Genomic DNA, 19,785 nt, shown 5'->3' with positions numbered 1-19,785 from the left:
AGGAAGGCTTTTTACTTCTGATGTTTCCATCAGTCAGTTGTCAGGAAGACTGCAGGACTCCAACCCATTCTATGTATCAGAAAAAGGTATCCATATTTGAAATTACTACATGTAAGAACGAGAGATTCTTTGAGAAAATATTATACGTTAAAAAGAAAGAATAAATCAGGAACTGTGAGTGCTAGACACTGGAAGTCAAAACCAAACAAACAAAAATCCACAATTTAAAAAAGCCTCACTCTTATGATTTTGAAACATGATTTTTCTTTTTGGCTTTTTCCATGATTTTTCCAGTGCTTGGTGTTAGCATTGTGGTTTAATTTGGCGTGAACAAAAATGTTAAATTTTTTGTATTTCTTAATGTTCCTTTCCAGGAATGAGATTTCAAAATTGGAGCATTTCCATTTCCTATGTACACAAGAAGCGGTGTAGTTACCCTTAGAAGGCTTCCTTAATGTTAAATAAACATATCAACTACATTGTGTTTACCCAAGCTGATAACTATTTGTTGGGTAATACATTACTTAAAAGGGAACACAATCAGTATGTTTAATTTAGCAACAGAGTTGGTTACCAGTGCTCTTATTTTACTTTTGTAAAAATCTATGTTTTTGATAAAATAATCTCTTGAATCATATTAAGAAACGATATTAAGCTACATTACAGAATCTGTTTTGGCTTGAACAAAAATGTGAAGCAGATTATTTAACTGATTAACTTTTGCCAGTTGACAGTACTGATATTTGTGGTCCTGTGTACACTTAATGGTATGAACAGGCATTTAATAACCATCTCTTAAATTTTTATAGTTCTTTGAGAAGTTTTACTGTGGAAAACATGAGATACTTTATGTGAATGGGGAAAAAAGTTATTTAAAAGCATCTGAAAAGCTGTCCGAGAATTAGGAAGAAGCACTGAAGGAACAACTTGGGATCTGTATTAGGTGCTGTGTTGTGCCCTGTAAGTGTTGGGGGCTCTAATAACTACACAGCTACTGACTCTCTAGGATGTTCTTAGTTGAATCATTAGAATTTCTTATATTCATGTCCTCATCTGTAATCACGTGTAAGAGTGCTTTCCCAGGATAGTCCTTGCCCATACGCACATTCCTCTGGAAAGCTGGGCATGCACTAAAATCATGCACTTCGAAGCTTTGCTTTAGGTGTATTCTCAAAATAAATGGGAGCCCTGTTTCTCACACCTCATTTCCTCGCAATTGCCTTGGTTTGACATGAAGGTCCTTGGAGTTTGCTTGTCACCTTTAAGTCTTCAGTCTTCAAAAAGATCTCATTTTGAGTTTGGCTTATCTTTATATCTTCAGAAGCTGTTTAATTTGTAACTGCTGCTTCTTTATTTTTTCTGTCTCCATCCTATTCCTTCAGGAAGTCGTGACCCCTCTTCATTTCCTCAAATTCCCATGTAATTGTTCTTTTTGTTCCCTGGCTGTTGTCATTGCTTCTCCCTGGTCTTCAGATGATGCCCTTACTGCTATGGAGTCATAGTACCAGTGGGCAGGTTAATTCTCTCTGTCGTCTAGGACATTCCGCATTGCTTGAGAAGTTTAAAAATAAAGTCTATAGTACTTAGCAGTTGTGGGCAGTCACAGCATTTGAGAGTAATGCAGAAATCAGGATTTGAGATGTGCTATTTTGCTGGAGAGGTTTTATTTCCTAAACTGTCATTTGTGGCTGAATGTATCCCAATATCCTCAGGACAAGGAGCTCGCAAACGTCGTATTTTTTGGACAGTTCTTAGAAAAATGTGGTTTAATTTTTGCAGGATGGCTGACTAGAGAAGGTGTGGGCTCCAGTTCTCCTGCAGCAGGAGACTGGGAAGCAACCAAAAGGTTTCTCCCTCATGAACACACAGCTGATCATTTATTTTGGGATGTGCTGCTTTCACTTGTTTGTTTGCTTTGGCTGTGAGAATGGATCCTAATGGAGAAAAGTTAGTTATGATATCAGAGAGAGGAAGAATTACTTTCCAGGCCTTATGCGGCAGCTCTGAACTTTTTCTCCCCTCCAGGCATTGGAACTTGTGTTTAAAAAAGAAAACAGTTTGTGTACTTGAGCATATCAACAAGGAATGCCTTCATTGCACATGCCAGCTATAAAAAGAAAAGGCAGATTCTTCTTAGAAAATAGAAAGCCATTACATTTAGAATCTATCTTGCCTGTGTGTTATGGCTCCTTTTTTTAATTCTGTATTTAGAAATAAAGATCTTTTTAATTTCATGAGATTTCAACTGCTGCTGTTGCTCATTTGTTCTTTCATGGAAGTTAACATTTTCTGCATCTACTATTATGATCATTTCTTCTGGGATCTTAGAAATAGGCTGATGACAAGTGATGTGGAATGAGCAATAGAAATAGGTGAATTGAAGAATGATTTTCTTTCTGTAAATGTTTGGTAATAGAGGGGAAAGTGCAACAAAAAGGCATTTAAAGAGAGAAAGGATTTGAAATAGAATGTGTTAAAATTTTGCTTACAAACATCACTTTCTTTAAAGGGGATTATTTACTGAGCTAAAATAATTTCAGTTGCTCTGAAAAAAATACGCGTATGGAAACATAGGGCTTCTTTCAGTCAAGTCTCCATTTATCTAAAAGCTTACCTCCTTTTTTCTTTCTAAAGAACTTGAATATGGGGAAGGTAGCTGCGTTTAAAGCTTGTCCACTGTAGACATGCTTTCTGAAATATTAACTTAATTACCTTAAAATCTAAATTCTCGTTGTTAATACCTCTTATGTAAAGTAGCGGCTCTCCCAGGAATTTCATTCTCCTTTGGGATTAAGGGTGATGAGACTAATGTTTGAGTGAAGTCTTCACAGAAAATATGTATGCTTCAAGTAAATGAAAGAATGACTCAACAGGTGGAATTATGGACCAGTCTGATGATCAAGTGCACTGTGGAGATACACAGAAAACCCTTGGCCACTGGTAGTCAGCAGAGATAATGTAGGCACGTTCACGGGACTAGAGCTAACTACATTCAAAGTAAATGGTTTCTCCTCTTTTTCAGCTGGATATATTGGTTTTTCACATTTTGCTCTAAATTAACATAAAATGTAGCTGCATATAAACACACTGTTGTGATTCCTCTCAAAATGGCTCCATTATTCTGCCAGGCAAGATAATTTGAGATGGGTTAGATATTTAACTTTTTTTAATATATTTTGAATTTCTTTCAGAACATAGGGGATGGAAGGAGGCTGGAAAATGGGAGATTTCCTAAACCTTAACTGTCATCATTCTTAGAAAAAGGAATAAGCTTACCCCACCAAATTTTTTCCTAGTGAATAGCCCAGATGATGATGGCAGTGGGAAGCCTTTCTCAGCAGGGAGAGGAAGATAGCTGTCATCTTCATGTAATCTAACATTCTTAGGCAATGGTCTTGTATTATATCCAGTCTGATTTGATAATGAGCTATTGCTGAAATGAGGATGCATCTCTTGCCCACTTTTTTCCAATCACGTCTTGCAATCTAGCAGTAATATAGTGAATCAGCTTCCAAGAGGAAGCTCATCTGTATTTTTGGGAAGTGATTTCTGTTGGGCAAGTAGGCTGGTTCCTGATAACTAGATCGAATGCAGTCAGGAGCAGTGAGTGTTCCTGCTGAGGAACAATTTCCTTCCTCCTTAAAGGAGAGTAGAGTACAGGTTGGTGTTCGTCCTTGCCCAGGACACAGTTGTGGTCCAGAGCAGAGATACTGTTCTGCTGCGCAGCACCTCTGACAGCCCCGTGTCTGAGACGTGATCCTCTGGGCTTCTAATTCTGACCGGCTATCCAAAAATAGGCTAGGGAATAAATATTTAATTAAGGGAGGTTCCAGAATCCTTAGTGTGGTGGGAGTTTCTGTCTTGAAATTGCTGAATGCTGGTTCAAGGCGTTTTACCAACAGTATGGCAGAAGCGTTGGCACTGTACCAAAAGCATTGCTACTGATGAGGATAAGCATTTTGACTGAGAACTGCCATCATTCCTAAGACACTTCTCCCATTTCTGTGAAGCACTAGCTAGAAGAAGTACCTCTCAGGAAGAGAAATGATGGTGCATTATTCAGATACTCCTATGGACTGTAATACTTAAAGGGAAGAAGGAGGGATGAACACCATACTGCAAAGGGAGAATCGAGAAGACTGCTGCTCTGAGCAGCTCAGAATGAATTCCCAAAGGGAAGGAAATTCAAGACAGTTAAATTTGATGGTTTCCCTGTCCTGCTTTGAAGCTGAAATACCAGAACGTAGCATGCAAGTGATAGGTAGATGGTCAATTATGGATACAAGGATCGCTATGGGCTTGTTCAGTCCTGTGCATAAACAATACCTGTTTAGAAGTCTACTAAGATGCAATAGTAGAAGAGTATTTTTAATGCTGAAAAGTGTGTTTTGCTCAGAGTACTTGTAGTCTTGATCAAATGCCCAGCAGTTCCTAAAACGTTCATTAATATTACAATAAGTACATTTACAAGACTGAGGTCACTTAACAAAGTATAGGGAAGAGTAGGTGCTGTATTTCTTCCTTTGTAAAATAATTACTACAACTTGCAATTGTTAAAGACTATGATCACCAGTTTTCTAACGGGAAGATTAATTTAAGTCAGTGCTTTGGCAGGTGTTCATATTTTGTGGAAAGATCTGTCTTCCAGATTGCTATTGAATGGCTAAGCAAGTATCTAGATAGTTAATGATACTGCTTAATTGCCACAGTCAGATAAAACTGCCATCTAATTTATTGCTATTCTGAGCATCTGAACACTAGAAGAATGATAAACCATGAGAAAGCCTTATGAGATGGTTGGTTAGTTGAAGTCATGGCCTGCAGTTTTATACATTTCTCTCTCTAGCAGGTGATCCTTCCAACATTTCCCTGCTTTGGCAGAAAATCGGACACACGCTCATACCCCCTGCTGCCCCCGCTTCCACTAGGCAGGTGTTTTCAAAGTAATATGCCTTCCCAAGGCACTGCGCAGCCAAGAGTTTCTTCCTGGGTTTATGTATCCATAGCGCGCTAGAAAAGGATGTTGTGTTTTCCTGCATACACCTAATGGAACATAAATACATCCACAAATGTGTGTCAGTCAAACATCTGGACTGTATGTAGCTTTTCAACACGGATGGAAAGAAGTGACGTGCTGTGCAGAGCATGCTGCAAAGGAAAAGATTGCTGATCTGAGCAATCAGTTGTTTTCATCCAAGTGATCAGCAGCAGATGCAAACTTGACTTCAGGATTAAATGATTTTAGGAAGAAAGCTCTTTGCAGGTGATGGAATGGATGAAGGAGTAACATGTGACACAGAAACCTGACTCCGACTCTGTCAGCCCTGCAGCAGGACAGGCCTCGGTTGTAAGCGGGTTTAACAAAATTGTCTTATGGTGCCATGTTCACTTGACAAGTAAAATCCCAGGGCTCCCTATCCGGGAACGAACACAAGTATTCAGGGTAAATACCAAGCAAAATGTTAGGATTCTGCTTATCAAATTAAGGATAAATCCCGTACCATGCAGTACAGGAGGACTCAGTCCATGCTCAGGACCTTTTCATGAATTAATTGCCTTTATCTGGGAATTAATGGAAAAGAGGTTCATGGGCTTTTCCACTGTATGTGCTGTTAAGCTGTCTGGAGACAGTTATGGCCTTTTTCAAATCTGCATCCCTCTGACAGTAGTAAATTCCCGTGTCACCGCTCAGGAGCAAGTAGACAACAGAGGTGAAAAATTATGCTAATGAATTGCAATAACCAGTCTCTTTATGAGAGCGCTTATGCATAAGATCCTGAATCCAAAGCGTTATATTACCTTGTACAGCTTTTCGTTGGTAAACTGTAGCAAACTGAACGCAGCTAGCAGTTAAATACAGCTTTATACTTCTGAAGAGGCCCTTTGGAAGAAAGTGAAGTATATGGGTAAAATTGTTAAAGCGTTAGATAAGGTTCTCAGGTTACCATGGTTACTTGAAAATTTTGCATTGTATCGTAGATTAGGATGCATAGGATGAAGTAGCCAAAACAACTAGGAAGTCCAATGCATATAAACTGCATTTCCAAACCACACAGCATGGCCAAATAGAAAGGCAAATAGCTCAGGATATTGGCTGCTGACAAATCTATGAATCAATAAAGAGAGGCCTGAAGGAGATTTAGAACATACGTGATTTGAGATCCGGCATTGTTTTGGAGTTACAATCTAAATTTTTAAAGACAAATGAAGAAGAAAAAAAAGAAAATAAAAATCCTCAGTAATGTAGAGAGTGGAATGATTTTCCATAAGCTCTTTCTGGTATTGAAATCTGACATTTGGCTTTGAGACCTTCAACAAAGAAGGTTGATGAAACATGGATAATACATTTCGTGCACTTAGGCTGGCAGTAGCACTTACACTGGAAGCAGTTTATTCCCATGGAAACCTATTTGCATTTGGGCCAGAAGTGACTTTTTTCCCCCCTCTGTTAGAGCTGCTGATGTTTTAGCATAATATAATTGCTGTATATTGACAGCAGATTTGAAAAGTATTTTTAAAATGTTGAGTAGCTGAGCATATGTATAATGGAGATGTAGTCTGTGCAGTTTTCCTGTGTAAGATGGAGGTATGTTGCTGAAAAATGCAGTGCAGCTTTTGATCTTCTATTATTTATCCCTAAAAGAAGGAAAAAATGTGAATTAAAATACATTTATCCCAAACGATTTTTTTTTAAACAGGTGACAAAAGAACTGAAACAATACGACAATAAAATTATAGAGTGCAAGTTTGAGAACAACAGCTGGGTCTTCATGAGACAGAGAATAGACAAAAGCTTTCCAAATGCCTACAGCACTGCCATGGGTGAGTAGAATAATTTGCTTTAAAAGTTTTTCAGGCTCAAATTTTAATTTTTTAACTCTGTTCTAGTTAAGGAGGAAAGGCACTCTGTGTTCTCATTTCTAGTTTGAGTCCTGGCTTCTCTAACTTATTATAGTAATACCTCATCTTGCAAATGCTTATGTTATATTTAGCTTTTATATAGCATGAATCCTTTGACTTCAGGGTTATTTGATGAAGTCAGTTAAACAAATACTCTGATGCAGTATATTTAACAGATAATGCAGAAGCAAGTGCCTCAGCCTTTGTAGAACTGCAAACGCTTGCTCCAAGAGACTTTAAATGGCAGGGCATGCCTTTTAAGTGAGACCCAGGGAAGTTTTCATTTACCATAGCATTGCAACAGCAGTTAACTAACTAACATCAGTTCCTAGCGTTGTGTTGGCTTGTGGGATGTAATGCAGACTGACACACTGAGTTTAATTTCTTGAACAAAAAAATCCATTATAATTTCACCTCTATTCAAAACACCAAAACCATTATTTGGCAGATGGGCTAGAAAATTAATAGGAGCAAATGTCATCTTAAGTTTCTACAATAGTCATACAAACAATGAAGAGGGAAGCAAATGAAAGGTTGGGGGTATATCCCTGCAGAATTGTGAGAATTTTATATTCTTCTACCAAAAAACGTTTTGCCAGTATTGTAAATTAAATGATGTTGTTTACTTTCAGCTGAAGTATAAGAGTTTGAATAGAAGTGTGCAACGCTGAATAACAAGTCATGTTGATACTGACTTTTGTTAAGTGCCAAAATGAAGTCTAATCGTATTTAAGACCATGCTATTTACAAGAGCATGCATAGATGATGTAGGATTTTCTCTGAACCATTCTACTTGTATTTCAGCCTGAGCAGATTTTCTTGAATAAACAAAATGCGGTCATTTTGCCAGGAGATAATAAATCTGTTGGCACCTTAGGGAACCAGCACAGAATGTAGCTCAAATACTTGCTGAGCAATCCTGTCAGGAAAGAGGAATGGGCCACAAAAGTCATACAAGTACAACGGCATCTCTTTGTCACCATGACCTAAATTTCTCTTCTCTGTTTCATCTTATTGTTTCAATAGTTAGTTTGCCTTGGAGTTTTCTCTTCTTTGAGGAGTAGCATATTCTTCTTTCCTTCATTCTTAAGAGCATATGTAGCTGCCCTTTTTCTCTTCTTATTTTCTCTGTTTGTAGAGCAGTTGTGTTATTCCTGAGTTTTCTTTCCGCCAAAACATAACTTCCTAAAAATAAAAATTAAAGGAAATTTAAATGCTACAAGAAGAACTGTTTTGTAAGAAATTTTTCACATTTTCCATGGGAATTTTCAGAACAGAAAGGTTTCTTTTGGCTTTAAATTTTCACTTTTGGCCATTTTTCAAAATCTCCGAAAGTTGTATTTTCTCATTTGAGACTTCCGTTGTCCCCTTCTTTAGATCTTTTCTCCTCTATTTGCTTTCTCTTGATGAAAAATACTGTTTATTTTTCCCCAAGGTTGAAATAGCAACAAAATAAGTACCTGTCTCCATCTTGCTTTTGGACTTTGATACCTTTCAAATCGAAAAGAGAAGGGCTTTTTGAGTGATTAAGCTAGGACAGCCCTTAAAAGTTGATATAGAGTTATACCAGCTGCCTTGTGGCACAAATTCTATTCCTAAACTACTGATAATCATAATGCTTTCCAACTGCTAAAGTCACATACAGTACAACTTTTAAAGCACCTTTTCACCAAAAATAAATGAGATAATAAAAAAATAATGCTAGGATGGTGTTTTATTAATTCTAAAGTAATGCTTTGAGTTGTTCTGGAATTCTGCGGGAAAGAAAGTGTTTTTAAGTGTCATTGTTGTTCGTAACGATGCTATATTGCAAGTACATTTTAAGGAGTCTTAATGTTGTTTAGTACTCTAGGGGGTAAATAGATTGTTTTGCATGGAAATTGCATCCATACTGTGGCCAATCCTGACATGCTATAAATTACCCTCTAGTCATTTTGTACTTTCTTCCAAGATAACCATAGGTTTCCTACTTAATTTCTTGCTCTTTATTTTTTCCCTCCTCCCTAAGTCTCTCGGGAGGGTTAATTAGAGAAGTATAAAGTTACATAGGAAAAGTATTAAAAATATTTGTTTTAAGAGAAGTAAGCCTTTTTATTTGTTCCATAAAATCCTGTGGGCCATTACTTACACACTATGACCTGGGGAGTCATGTTAAGTAATCCAGGTGTGCTTGTACACGCGTGCCTTGGCCACCATGCAGCACTATGGCCTGTCCTCCATCCCGTGGTCTGGTGTGGTAGACACGTAGCTTGCTTGGTGTCAGGTCTTTCTGCCACATGAAGGTATATGGGTTAAAAAAAAAAGTCCTGTGCATTGTGCGTTTATGGTATTTATAGTACTTAGTGGTGAAAAAAAAGTTACCTTAATTCAGAGGTTTTCAATATTAGGCCAATCTTGTTTGGATTTGATGAGTGTTTTAAAGCCATGACTCACAAGGTCTTTGTTGCTATTGCTTGCCTCAATAGGATGTCAGTTCTTGGTGTTTTTATAGTTGCCCCATGAAGCCTACACACACATGCCTTTTGTTTTAAAAAGAGAGATTCCCAAGAAATAGGGGCCCACTACACTGCTTTGCTCTCTGGGGGGGCAAAGCAGAGATACTTGACTCCTGACGTAACCATCTTGTGAAAGTCCGCGTTTAAGGCTGAATACTTGAGCCACATTATGCTATTTATGTTGCAAAGAGGGGATGAAATTATTGAAGTGCCGACTACAACAAATTGGTTTATTAACTTGAGAATATGTTCTTTCTTCCCAGCTGTATGCAACAGCATCCAGAATCCAGTTACGAAGGAGATGCTGTTTGAGTTCATTGACAGATGTACAGCAGCTTCTCAAGGACAGACGCGGAAACACCACCTCGATCCTGACACTGAACTCATGCCGCCCCCACCGCCCAAAAGGCCGCGTACCATAACATAAGGCCTTGGTCTCAGCGGATAGCGTGTTTACAGTTCTGCAGAAAGTGATACGCAAGTGTGAAGGCTGGAAAAAAAGAAATCTGAATTGCTGTAAATATTTGGGTGTGGTTTTTTGAGGGTTTTTTGTTGATGCCCCCCCCCCCCCCCCAATTCCACATACGAATGGACATTGTTTTTGTAACTGATAAATTCAACCTTACCTTATGGTATTTGAAGATGAAATTTCCAAAGGTTTAGACAAGAACAGTACAATGAAGTCAATGGAAAGCTGCCTTGTTTATATACGGATCTCTTTTCACCTTTAATTTATAATGTCAGCAATCTGGAACTGAGAAAACATCGGGATGCTGTACTTTTTAGAGGCTGTGTTTAAAAAAAAGCAGAAGTGTTTTTTTATTATTGTTATTCAACTGGTTGCGATTTGTCACCCATAGTATAACTGATCATAGTTTCCCTGCGTTTCTGAGACTTGTGTTTAACAGCAAACAGCAATGTTGTTTGTGCTTTGTGTTGGTTAAAGACTAAGCCGCCTTAGGTTTCACTAATTTCAAAATTAGCTTGGGTTTTTGTTGTTGAAATATTAAAAAAGCAAATCCTTCTTGTAAATAGCATCCCTTTGAAAGGAAACGTGCTGGGTGTTTGTTTTTTCCCCCTGTTTGAACCTAACACACCAAATGTATAGTGGGCTGATTTTAGCTTTGCCTTTTTAAGTTTATCTGTAGGTAAGGAATATACCAAATCCTTAGTATTAAGGTCTCTCTTAAGAGACTGTTTCTAGTACAGGGCTCACTTCTCCACAGTGATACCATTGTAAATATTACTAAAAAGTACACATCGCTGTGATATGCAAGAGTAATAAGCAGTGCTAATCATGATGTCTTAGATCCAGGCACAAAATGGCAAAAGAAATGCCAGACAACTCCTGTGTAACGGAGAAGGTAGTTTAGGTGGAAGAGAGCCACGTCAGACGGAAAGTCTCCTGGTTTAGGTAATCGCAAGGCAAAGATAAACCATTTAGGGAGGCGGACGAGTGTCCCAGGGAACAGGACGCTCATTTTCAAATGGGGTGGGGTCGGCTGTCCTGCCACACCATGCTCATCCTCTGGCTGACTTTCTTTCGTACCAAATGAAGACGCACATGAATGCCCGGCTGGCTCTTGTTGCAGCGCACTGGCAGGTGTTTATAATATTAGTTCTGAGAAGCTGCATTCTGGTTGTCTAATGGAGGAGTTGTTCTGAGCTGGGATTAATTGGAAACCAAATGCAGATTTTAAAGTTTACTGTACATTTATCAAGCAGGGATCGAATTGGCTCTTTCTATAGTTTACTTAGTGTGTGTCATCCATTCATTCAGCAATCTGATTAGTGAAGCTCATTAATTTGTTATAACTAAAATGCATTTCTGTTTAAATGAGTTTTAATGTTTGTAAGCAAAATTAACTCCTGCGGGTTTTTTTTTCTATATGGAAACTTTACGACTATGCTTTGTGGTGGCTTCTTTAATTGTTTCAACCTGTTGTATAAATGCACACGGCATCATTTAGATGGTGTTCCTAGCATCTCTTTCTGGGATATTCCATATGTGTTTTAGAGAACTGAAGGAGTTGTATAAGTTACTTTTTATACTATGGTAAAACTTGAGGGGAAAAAAACGCGTTCATCAAAGTTCTTTTTTTCAACTGTACATAGTTTCTGCATATTATCTATAGAAAAGATATACTATCACCTATGCAAGGTTGCAAAATTATCTCCTAAAAAGAGCCTTATGAATCTGATGTGAAAACCTATGCAGCCTCTGTGCATCTTGCATTGAAACACACAGTAAATTATTTCTTCACTCAGTATAAATAATTTCCCCCAGATTATACTTGTCATTGAGATTGTCATAACATACACTCTGTCGCTGATCTTCATGGTTCTATGGCAATTGCAATGTGTATGATGATGACAGCCTTCTCCATGAGGTTAGGACATTTCATTCTTGTAAGGATGTGTCCAGGTTATTTCCATCTTTCTCCTTCCCAGCCCTCGCATCTTGTATTTCAACAAGACCTAGCTTCTGATTAAACCACAACAACCTTTTACTTCAGAGCTGCAGCACCGCAGGCTGTCTTCCACGTGCATTCCACCAAGTCCGTGAATGTGTTGTGGCCCTTGTACTTTGACAGTGTCTTTTTTTTTTCCACACTCAGCTTGAAATGGATATTTTGAAAGAGTAATGACTCTGAGAAGGTTTAGGCCTCCACGCTCACATTTGATTGTCGAACTCTTCTTGCACTATGACCTGTAGCTTTTTAGAGAGGTCAATCGCCTTTGCTTTTCTGGAAGAGGAAGCTACTGGGGAAGGGTTGAATGAAGAACCTGATGAAAACAAATGGAATTTCACTTGGACCAGATGGGTTTAATGCTGTGAGAAATGCAAACCTCCTTTCTCTGCTACTAGATATTCAAGAGATTGAAGCTAAGAAGCAAAGAAGAGTCTGTGCCAGGAAAAATAGCGATGATTAAAAAAACCTAACTTGTCTATTCTTTGGTGTACAGCATGAATTCATCCACTGTTTTGTCATTTGTTAAATATATAATTAAAATTTGGTTTCAGTGGAGTTTCCAGAAAATGTAAGTACATTCCTCTACAAACTGTGTATTAAGTATTTTAATAAAGTCAATGGTTTAAAATACTTTTCCTAAGGATGTGTTTACTTTTGATGCCTGTGCTTTCCTGGTACCAGTGCAAGCACGAAGATCCTGTGGTGTTATTGCTGTTCAGTCCTCCAAGAAAATTATCCACATTTTTCAGAGGCCAGTGGCTTTTCTCTCAGGTGGGAGTCCCCCAGCCCAGTGGCGGCCATGATCCATTATGCCATTTTTAAGTACAATTTGCTCTTCCTGCGACTAGAACCAGAAAGAAACCAAATGTGCACTGGCATGAAAAGTTGTGCAGGAGGTCTGCATGGGTCTTCCCTGCCAGTTTATCATCCAGCATGACCCTAAAGCTGGTAGCCCACCTGCTCAGACCAACTCCTGGATTTGTATTGTAATAGGGCAGTTTCCTTTTTCAGGTTGCAGCTGTCTAAGAGTGCATCTTTCAGGAACTAAAAAGCCCATCTTGATTTTTGAAATTTCCTTCTAATTAAGATCCTGGCTCCACTGCTGGTCTGTTCTTGTTATGTGTGCAATTCTTGTGCTTCTCTCAACCATTTCTGATTTGCTAGTGTTTGAGTGTGACTGCCAAACCAGATCTGGCATTTGAGCACACCTGGGGAGGTATGATAACTTCTCTAACCCCTACTCAGTACTCTCCTCTGTATGCATTGAGGAAGCAGGTTGATGCGCCGGGCCAGCACATCGCACTGTGTAGTTTGTGTTGGCTTGCTTGTTCACTGGAGCAGTCCTTCAGGATCCCCGCTCCTCAGCATAGCAGCTCCTCGGTTTTGTGCCTAAGAGGTGTGACTTTATATTTGCATAATGTGTAATGCATAATTGTATCTTACAACCTCAGAGTATTCACAAAGGCGTTGGCGCAGCAAGCTGATTTCCTAGAATTCATCTGTAGTCAACAGAGAGAGAATGAGAGCAGAAGTCCAGTTCGTTCCTCCTGCATCTCTCCTGCAGATGTCTGTGTCTCTTCAGTGTTTCCTCTCAATTCTTTTTCAATCTATATGATGTGTACCATTTTATGTTACTCCCCTCTGTTATCCGCATTTTGTGACCGCAGTGTTAAATACTTTTATTGAGGGTAAATTTCGTAGCATCAAAATTCTTGCAGTGGTCAATCCAATTTATAAACTCATTAAAAGTATCCAATTAGTTGGTCAAGAGCTTTTTATTTTCCATAGATTATATTGCTTTCCTTTGGACCTCTAATCAAATCCTAAATCCAAGCAGTTCTGTTAACTTGCATGAGTGTGACATTTGACTGAAACGCCTTAAAATACCCAGATTACTTCCGTCCTACGCAATGGCACAAGGTTTGCTCTCGCCTTGGGGGGGGACTGCTGCATGTTCCAAGGTTCACAAACCCTACAGAGCTTAGATTTCACCTGTATCCCTTTGTTTCCGGTGTCAGATTTCTACGATCTGTGCTTACGGCATAGCTCCTCAAGCTTGCATTCCTCTGTTGCACCTACCCATGTGCTTTTCACGTTGTCCCCCCATCAGATGTGAGGCTGAGAGAAACCTGTTCCTTGAGGGCAGTGCTCCACTCCAAGCCTGTACGCTCAGCCCTGTATGATACCAGCCTTGACGATTGATGGTTAAGGGCAGTACTGGCCCTGTAAGTCATGCTTGCACAGAGAAATCAAAGCAGCATCTAACAGCTGTGAAGGTATTCATCATATGAGCAAAGAGCCTTTCCCTCTTCCAGGCACCAGCGAGAGGAGTGTGGCTGTGTGAGGGAAAAGGCTGGTGTTGCACTCTCCTTTACTCAAATATCTGAAATGAGCCCTTTGACATCTTTATCCAGCCCAATCCCCTCCAGCATTAGTAGCAGAAAAAGTAAAAAATGGCTTGAAACTGTTATCGACCCTCCCTTCCAGTGGCTAGTCTTGTACCCCTGGCTCTGCAGGAAAGGTCTTGCTCTGTGTTCCCTAAACCCCCGGCCCCAGCGGGGAGGATGGAGAAGGCATGCACTGCTACTCCTGCAGCACTATAGCTGCACATGGGCAGGCTCACCACCTCCCTTTTCCCGAGAGGCTTACAGTTTAACCACGTAATCGTGCTGGGGATGATAATGAACTCAGGGCAGTGCAAGGGCTGGAGAGCCTGGATACGGCCTTTCCCCCTAAGCACTGCCCCCTCCCTAAGCTTGGCCATTTCCAGCGTGGCCTTATAAGACCGTTGCCCTGTGGAAGTGAGCTGAGGCATTCGGATACTGACGGGCTTGTGCGTGTTTCCCCACTGCACAGCTTTTGACCACGCAGCTTGGTAATGCTCTTCACTCCCCCGGACCAGGGCTCAAGGCTTTACAGAAGAAAGACATAGGTGTCTGAAGGGGATGCTTTGGTCTGATGGGGTGGTAAAACACCGCTTTTTCTTTCCCCTAAGGACACCACTTTATCAGCAGGGAAGGCAGGTTGATGCCAGGGCAGCAAGGGAGGCTGTTTAGCTCCAGCGAGAGGCAAAGTGCATGACTGAGCCATCCTGACTAGTGGAAATGGGCCAACAGTCCATCAGCAACAAATGTGCAGGCACACGGCTCTGAAGCAAAAGGAGGTCACTATTAGCTATAGCTTTGTAGTTATTAACTCCTGTAACTCTTGTATGTCTCCAATTTACAGGAGCCACAAAACCCTTGACACAGGGTAGATGCACAAGTACTAAAGCCTTGTGTATTTGTGTATAGTAACTGTTGTCCTTTTGGAGTCTGGCTGTGCCACTGAGGCTTCCTGATGCTTTACAGAAAATTGCAGACAGACACATTAAGGCTTGGCCATGCTGGCCCAGAACCGCGGAGGAACAGGGAGAGATGATGAGGCTTGCAGAAACGGAATGAGAACAGCAGCCTGCAACACTGGGACTCCTCATCATATTGATGGAGAAAAGAGTTTAGCCTGCATGCCCGTGTTCCTGCTGACGACTGTGCGGCAGATATCAAAAGCCTGGAACATTTACTAATGATAGCTTCAAAGAGGAGAAACTAACAGCTCTTGCTAAGTATAAAATGCAAGATTTACTGTGTTACGTAGCAGCTCCTGTTAAATTGGTAGGCAAAATGTTTTCCGAGTTTGTGGAGATTTGACAAAAATACCCATTCCCTAAAACCAGTTGTGAGCGCAGAACATTTCTGCTTTTGCTTACGGTTTCAGGAGGGAAAACAGAACAATTCCTGTACAGGCAGCTGGGTTATGAAAACTGACAGAGCATTGCCTGTGAGGAGGGAGTTTAAATGATGCACGAGGGACTGGTTAGTGTGTGATATGCAAATGCAAATCTATCCGTGAGGCATTACGACTACAAAATGTCTCACAATTATGCTTATTTCTCGAAAAGTCATTTCATATTATGGATTCCTCCCTCTCAAAGCAGCAGGGCTTCATTCCCTGAGTGAACTGGTGTTAGTCCTTTACACCCTCTCCAGTGCGCTTTTTTGCTAAAGCAAATGGACTGACAGCTGAAGGGATTGTCACCTCTTGCGATGCGCCTTAGAATCATAGAATCATCATAGAGTCATAGAATCATTTAGGTTGGAAAGGACCTTTAAGATCATCGAGTCCAACCATTAACCTAGCACTGCCAAGTCCACCACTAAACCATGTCCCTAAGCACCACGTCCACACGTCTTTTAAATACCTCCAGGGACGGGGACTCAACCACTTCCCTGGGCAGCCTCTTCCAATGCCTGACAACCCTTTTGTTCCTAATATCCAATCTAAACCTCCCCTGGCGCAACTTGAGGCCATTTCCTCTCATCCTATCGCTTGTTACTTGGGAGAAGAGACCGACACCCACCTCGCTACAACCTCCTTTCAGGTAGTTGTAGAGAGCGATGAGGTCTCCCCTCAGCCTCCTTTTCTCCAGGCTAAACAGTCCCAGTTCCCTCAGCCGCTCCTCAGAAGACTTGTTCTCCAGACCCTTCACCAGCCTCGTTGCCCTTCTCTGGACACGGTCCAGCACCTCAATGTCCTTCTTGTAGTGAGGGGCCCAAAACTGAACACAGTATTCGAGGTGCGGCCTCACCAGTGCCGAGTCCAGGGGCACGATCACTTCCCTCCTCCTGCTGGCCACACTATTTCTGATGCCTTGGTTGTGCATTTCCCAGTCTGCAGAGTAGAAGTGGGCAGATTCAGCATAATGGACCATCACAGTGAAAGGCTTGCCTGCCTTTTGCTAAGCTTAGATTCTCACCATCGTTTTGAGCATAGCTGCTTTCTGGAGAGGTTAGAAGTCACATGGGCTTTGCTTGCTTTTAAAGAAAATAACTGGTTACTGGTCATTCCATAACCCCAAGAAAGTGAATGTTTTCAGCCCATTTATGGCAATGGACATGTTCATGGCCAGTATATCAAATCTGAAAGTACTAGTCAATGTGCAAATGCAGGATGTTTGTCATGCCTGCCATCTGGTTGCAGGAGGACATTGCAAGGGAAACACAGCTGGTATGTCCTATGGACCTCCCGTCAGGGACACGCCATGGCACAGGGCAAAGCTCACAATGAAGTGAGTGCTGTGGCAACGGGTGGGTAGATCCATGTATCTAAACAACTCTTTCCAGCCTCCCTGATTTGAAAAGAACTAGTAACTTAACTTTCAAAATTGCCTAACATGGTCATGGAATGGTTTTCCTTGCAAAACCCAGGTCCTTTGTTGCTGCAAAAAGCATGTGAGGACTGTTTGCTAACTACATGCTGGCCAGGTAGTCTGTGGGATAAATGCTGGTTGGTATTGGCAATGCAAGTCAAGGTTATCCACAAACACCATCTACTCTTCAGTGGCAACAGCCAGCTACCTCATAGCAGGTAGAATTGAGAAAATCTTTCCTGCGCTTTTCGTAAGTTGTATTTTTTTCAGCTTTGGTAGATGTGCCTTGAAAATGGCTTGCAATACTCTGTGTAAATTGCTTCAGCGCAGATACTAGAAGTGTTAAGACTCTTGTTTTCAAGTTCCTGGACAGATTCTAAGTGACAATGGAACTCAATTCACATCCAAAAAGTGCCTGTTGTTCATTAAAAGAAATGGTATCAGACATGTCACATCACTTCCCTGCTACCCGGCTGCAAGTAGTTTAGTGGAAAGATTCATTCTGACATTCAGGCAAGCGATCAGTGCTACGACCTAAAGGTGGCTTACAACACAAGGTGGCATGTATTCCATTAGGCTATGGGATGCCGGCCAAGCCGTTTTGAATCAGACACCAGCAATTCTGTGTAACAGATACAGTGGAAGGTTTTGTTTGGACTTGTTATTCAGAAGAAAATGAACTCTGTGAAACCCAGATGATCGTGTTGACATAAAGTTACAGCACAGCAGAAGTTTAGTAAGAAACAAATAAGAGAACTTTCAATAAACTGAAGTGTGCGTGCCACAGACTGGTCTTCTCTTACCTAACAGAAGTGGTCCTCATGAAACAACAGGGAAGAGAGGGATATCTTTTTTAATTTTTTGAGCAGGATGTCATGCATCAGCCATGCCAACTTGTCCTGCTTTCGGCAGGGATAGAGTTAATTTCTTTCCTAGTAGCTGGTACAGTGCTGTGGTTTGGATTTAGAATGAGAACAAAGTTGATAACGCACCGATGTTTTAGTTGTTGCTAGGTAATGCTTACACTAGTCAAGGACTTTTCAGCTTCCCATGCTCTACCGACTGAGAAGGCTGGAGGTGCACAAGAAGCTGGGAGGGGGCACAGCCAAACTGGCCAAAAAAACATTCCATACCATGTGACGTCATGCTCAGTACATGAACTGGGGAAAGCTGGCCGGGGGGGCCGCTGCTCGGGGACTGGCTGGGCATCGGTCGGCGGGTGGTGAGCAATTGTACTGTGCATCACTTGTTTTGTGTATTATTATTATTATTATTATTATTATTATTATTATTATTACATTGTTATTATTATTATATTTCAATTATTAAACTGTTTTTATCTCAACCCACGAGTTTTTCTCCCTTGTGCTCTTCCAATTCTCTCCCCCATCCCACCGGGGGGTGGGGAGTGAGCGAGCGGCTGCGTGGTGCTCAGTTGCTGACTGAAGTTAAACCACGACACAACTGAAACACCAAACCTAGACTTACAGATGCGGACCACAACCTGTACCACCACCACTGCTGTGGCAAGCGACCCTAGTCCAAGGGCTCAAGAAGGCAGGCAGCAGTGGGTGCATACGCTTCCCCAGTGCTGTTCTGGCAGCAGAGAGATGCACGCACCTAAGCCCTAGCCTTGTGCACTTTTTGATGGCAATGTGGAATTTTCTTTCAGTCCTTTACAGAGAAGCACATTCAGTGTGCTGCTGTTGAGTAAGGCTCAGAAAGACTGGGGACCAGCTGAAATGCAGCTGGATAATGGCTTTTGATACCTGCTTTTCAGGAGAAATTTTAACAAGTTAAATGGAACAAACATCTGTCTGAAATAGCACTCAGTGAGCTCTGACACTCACATTTTGTAACGAAGTGAAGGCATTTCTGCTGCAGCATGAGATAAAAGCAACTCACTACAGCCTTGTTTGTGTTACTGGCCGTGTTGGTGACTCAGCTAGCTGTTCATGTACAGGTGATAATAACCCCCCTAATGCTCTTTAAAGACTTCAGGATATTTTCACAGACTCACAGAATAGCTGAGGTTGGAGGAGACCTCTAGAGATTGCCTAGTTCAACCCCTTTTGAGGGTTGCATTTGTCATTTTTTAATTGCATATTAAAAATGAAAAAATGGCAGAAGAGGAACGTTAAAAGGTTCTGTTCCTCATTAAAATAGGACAGCTAATGTATATATAGTATGTTCAGTGACAGCCATTAACCAGTCAACAAATCATCATCCAGAATACCAGAATTACTTTCTAAAGTAAACGAATGGCTGTTGTGCAGTGTCAGGGACAGCAGCACATAGAGCAGCACACGCCGCACGTGCACATACAGCACACACAGATTAAATCTGAAAGATAGCATCTATACAAGCTCATTGTGAATGTCCATCACAGCTCAAAGTACTCCAAGCCGATGATCTTTTAGAGATTTTTAATTGGTGCCACAAATGCATTCATTGGGAATAATACCTAAAGTAAAATTCTGTGCTTCTGAGGTACCCCCCATCCTGGGGTCACAAAGGTACTCACAGCCGCTGGCATTGGATTATGCTCCCACGAGATGGTTCTTGTCCTATTTTGCAAATGGGGATAAAAGGCCAGAGGAGTTACTACATGTAATGCCATTCCCATGGCAAAACCTATAGCTCCTCTCTGCTGAACCGTGCTCCTGTGACACAGTACAAGATTACCCTCCATGACAACCCAAAATCTTCTCCTGCATTTTCCCAAGGA

At 41.0% G+C, this 19,785-nt stretch overlaps 1 protein-coding gene across 3 annotated transcripts in view; it reads left to right on the top strand.

Moving 5' to 3' along the window:
* Positions 1-9,959, top strand: part of RNGTT (RNA guanylyltransferase and 5'-phosphatase) — a 191,278-nt gene extending 181,319 nt beyond the window's left edge. For 2 of the 3 annotated variants that reach the window (XM_076333211.1, XM_076333210.1), the window contains 2 exons: positions 6,699-6,822; positions 9,659-9,959. In XM_076333211.1, coding sequence (XP_076189326.1) covers positions 6,699-6,822; positions 9,659-9,822 — 288 coding nt within the window. In that variant the 3' untranslated portion in view covers positions 9,823-9,959. Of the gene's footprint in view, positions 1-6,698; positions 6,823-9,658 lie in introns of those variants that run through there. The other variant, XM_076333212.1, reaches the window with a different exon arrangement.
* The last annotated feature ends 9,826 nt before the right edge of the window (positions 9,960-19,785 follow it).

This window comes from Aptenodytes patagonicus, chromosome 3 (assembly GCF_965638725.1).
Source record: "Aptenodytes patagonicus chromosome 3, bAptPat1.pri.cur, whole genome shotgun sequence".
Lineage (NCBI taxonomy): Eukaryota > Metazoa > Chordata > Aves > Sphenisciformes > Spheniscidae > Aptenodytes > Aptenodytes patagonicus.
Note: the sequence above shows the minus strand (reverse complement) of the source record. Positions and strands in the feature narration are given on the sequence as shown.